We start from the raw sequence: 2,991 nt of genomic DNA on the forward strand, positions 1-2,991 counted from the left end.
TTTTTTTAAAACCATTCCAATCCATTCCATCCATTTTAAACCAGTGCATATGATTCCATACAAGAAAATACAAAATTCGGCATTTTTGACCAACTGTTGACTTTGGTCAACAGTTGACTTTTTGGTCAACTTTGACCAAAGTCAACCCAAATTCTTTAAACCCTAAATTTCATCCTAACCAATATTTCATTTTTCATTTACAAAGAAGATAAAAAAAACGCATTTTTGACCAATTGTTGACTTTGGTCAACAGTTGACTTTGGTCAACAGTTGACTTTTTGGTCAACTTTGACCAAAGTCAACCCTCACTTGCTCTTGACTATCCAAACTTGGCCTGGCCCTTTGTTTCATTGTGTCATCCAATCTTCATGTTTGTTGATGATTTTTCTTGATTACTTCATTTGCAAGTAAGTCCCATTGAACAAACCAATTCAAAACTCTAAAACCATGAACTTGACAAGTCAGGAATGTAAGCTATGCTGCAGAATGAATGATGACAAGTTCCACCGCTCAATGCATTGCTTCAGCTAGTCCAAGTCAAAACGTGCAAATGGCAAAGAAATTCAAGGCAAAATTTGTCCAATTGAATGCATTGTTCAAACTGTCTATCATTCCCAACATTGAACATGATTGATGAAAACAATGCAACCATAAGGATCGTTGAATCAGCCTGCACAACCAAGAACCATGTCACATTGCCAAGTTGTAAGACCAAGTCAAGGCATTAATGAGCAGTGCACATTTCAAGGCATTTCATACCAGTCAGGCCCATGTTCATTCAAGTAAATCCTAGTAGCATTCAAAGTAGTAACATATGACATGATACAAATGTGCAGAACCATTGTATGTCAAGGATGTGCCTGTTTTGTTCAAGAGCATGGCAGCAGCTCATATACATGACATCATATTCAGATTAGTTAACATCATGTTTAAGAAATTCATCTTGGCATAACAAACGGCAGGGCACTATTTAATCAGTAAACATACCTCAAGCTTCAACATGCCCCAATACTTCAGAAACTCCTAACATGTATCAAGCAATTCATAACACAAATTCCACAGTAGACCTAACACAATCAAAGATTTTCAAGGGAAAGCTGATTTTTGTTCATGTGGAAATGGATAATGAAGAAGTTGGAAAACCTGTAGCAGATTATTTTGGTATCTCTAAGAAAACTCCCAAAGTACTTGCATTCACAGGAAGTGATGATGGTAGAAAGTTTTTGCTTGATGGAGAGGTGACTGTTGACAATATTAAGGCATTCGGGGAAGATTTCCTTGAAGACAAGCTAAAACCTTTCCTCAAATCAGATCCAATTCCCGAAAGTAACAATGATGATGTTCCCTTGCTCGTTACAACCTCCTACCTTGGTTGTATAAGCTTTCACAGACAGCTGGAGTTTTGATCTACTAGTCCTAGGGCCTCGATTTCGCTCACCCAATACATCAGTGCTGCCATTTCCATCATTTGATAGTTTCAACATGTCAAACCTACATTCAACCTGCAACATCAATAAATCCATCATCAATGCCACAAAGACACCAGCAGTAAATGGATATAGAGGGCCTAGATCACCTGCCGGCCTTGTAGATCGAACGCGTTCACCAACCTTCCACCATTACTCCAACCACACCTGTAGGTACAACACCAGGAACCAATACTCTGTTATCAACAGACCACCCCAAAGCAACATTAGTAGCCCTGCCATCCGCATCCTGGTGGACTCCAAAACTTGAATTAATTCCAGCACCATTTATCTCCTTGCCTTGTACATACAGCCTCCTTACAGATGGGCCCATCCCCTTTGGACACACAGCAATTACACTGAAGTTTTTGGGAAAATCAAGTCCAATTGACTGTAAGTGCCCAAGAAGAAAACCGTGGGACAGCCCAAGTATGCTGTTTGGCTTCAAGTGGGAAAATATTTTCTCATAATTATCTGCCTGTGCAGAATCAGAAATTAACAGCAATACAAGATCACTGCGTGATATAGTTTCCCATATGTCACCTAGAGTTCCTTTCTCCTCACTAAATCCAGCTTCCCGTGCCTCGTTAAAGGAACTAGAACCTTTCCTAACTCAAACCTTCAACCATGTCCACAACCTGCAGCAACAGCAGTCTACAACCTGAAGCAATTACATGAAAACCTAATGCACAAGCAGGGTAGGAGAAAACCAAACCTTGAAACCTAACCTGATTTGAAATGCATGATTTACCTGCTGCAGAACGAGTGATGCAAGCCCGAAAATTTCATTCCTGCTTCACAACACAACCATGGTATGGAACTGCATATTCCATTGAAAAAAATCACTGCCTCAACAATTCAGGGGTGGGTGCTTTCCGCTCCTAACGAGAATGTGCATCTTCCAGCTCCTAACAAATTCATTCCAACTGACTTGTCTCTTAAAGTTGCGCCAGAGAGAGTGAAATTTCCAGTTTTGTTAAGCAGGTCTTCTTATTCAGCATTATGGTACAAGCCAGATACATTGTTTTCCACACCAAAGGCTTATGTTAAGATTAATTCCAATTGCCCATATGCTGGAAACTCTCCTGAGGCTGAAATTTTGACGCACATTTTCACTCAACTATTGATGGATTACTTGAATGATAATGCTTATTATGCTCAGGTTACTGGTTTGTATTATTAGCATAAGCCATACAGATGCCGGTTTCCAGGTGAATCTCCTTGGTTATAATCACAAATTAAGGATTCTACTTGAAACTATTGTTGAAGAGATTGCAACATTCAGAGTGAAAACTGACAGGTTCTCAGTTATCAAGGAAACGGTGACCAAGGAATACCAGAATTTCAAGTACCAACAACCCTATCAGCAGGCTATGTATTTTTGTTCTTTGATACTACAGGATCAAACCTGGCCTTGGTTAGAACAGCTAGAAGTACTTCCTGCCCTTCAAGCTGAAGAACTAAATTTGAAATTCATCAGACACCAATTTTACTGCAGTTAAAAAGGTAGAGTAATTAGACAAAG

The 2,991-nt window shown here is 39.5% G+C and overlaps 1 protein-coding gene across 1 annotated transcript; it reads right to left on the minus strand.

Moving 5' to 3' along the window:
* Nucleotides 1–1,497: 1,497 nt before the first annotated feature.
* Nucleotides 1,498–2,255, minus strand: LOC127079447 (ketol-acid reductoisomerase, chloroplastic). The gene is made up of 3 exons (XM_051019825.1): nucleotides 2,218–2,255; nucleotides 1,611–2,074; nucleotides 1,498–1,502 (listed from the first exon to the last, which is right to left on the minus strand). The coding sequence occupies exons 1-3, from the start codon at nucleotides 2,253–2,255 to the stop codon at nucleotides 1,498–1,500; spliced, it is 507 nt and encodes a 168-aa protein (XP_050875782.1).
* Nucleotides 2,256–2,991: the final 736 nt, after the last annotated feature.

The sequence above is a fragment of the Lathyrus oleraceus genome, chromosome 5 (genome assembly GCF_024323335.1).
Source record: "Lathyrus oleraceus cultivar Zhongwan6 chromosome 5, CAAS_Psat_ZW6_1.0, whole genome shotgun sequence".
Classification (NCBI taxonomy): domain Eukaryota; kingdom Viridiplantae; phylum Streptophyta; class Magnoliopsida; order Fabales; family Fabaceae; genus Lathyrus; species Lathyrus oleraceus.

Coding starts and splice junctions, on each gene's coding strand:
- LOC127079447 (XM_051019825.1), bottom strand. CDS start 2,255: ATGAAATTTTCGGGCTTGCATCACTCGTTCTGCAGCAG. Junction 2,075..2,217: donor CATCACTCGTTCTGCAGCAG/GTAAATCATGCA, acceptor GGTTTGAGTTAG/GAAAGGTTCTAGTTCCTTTA.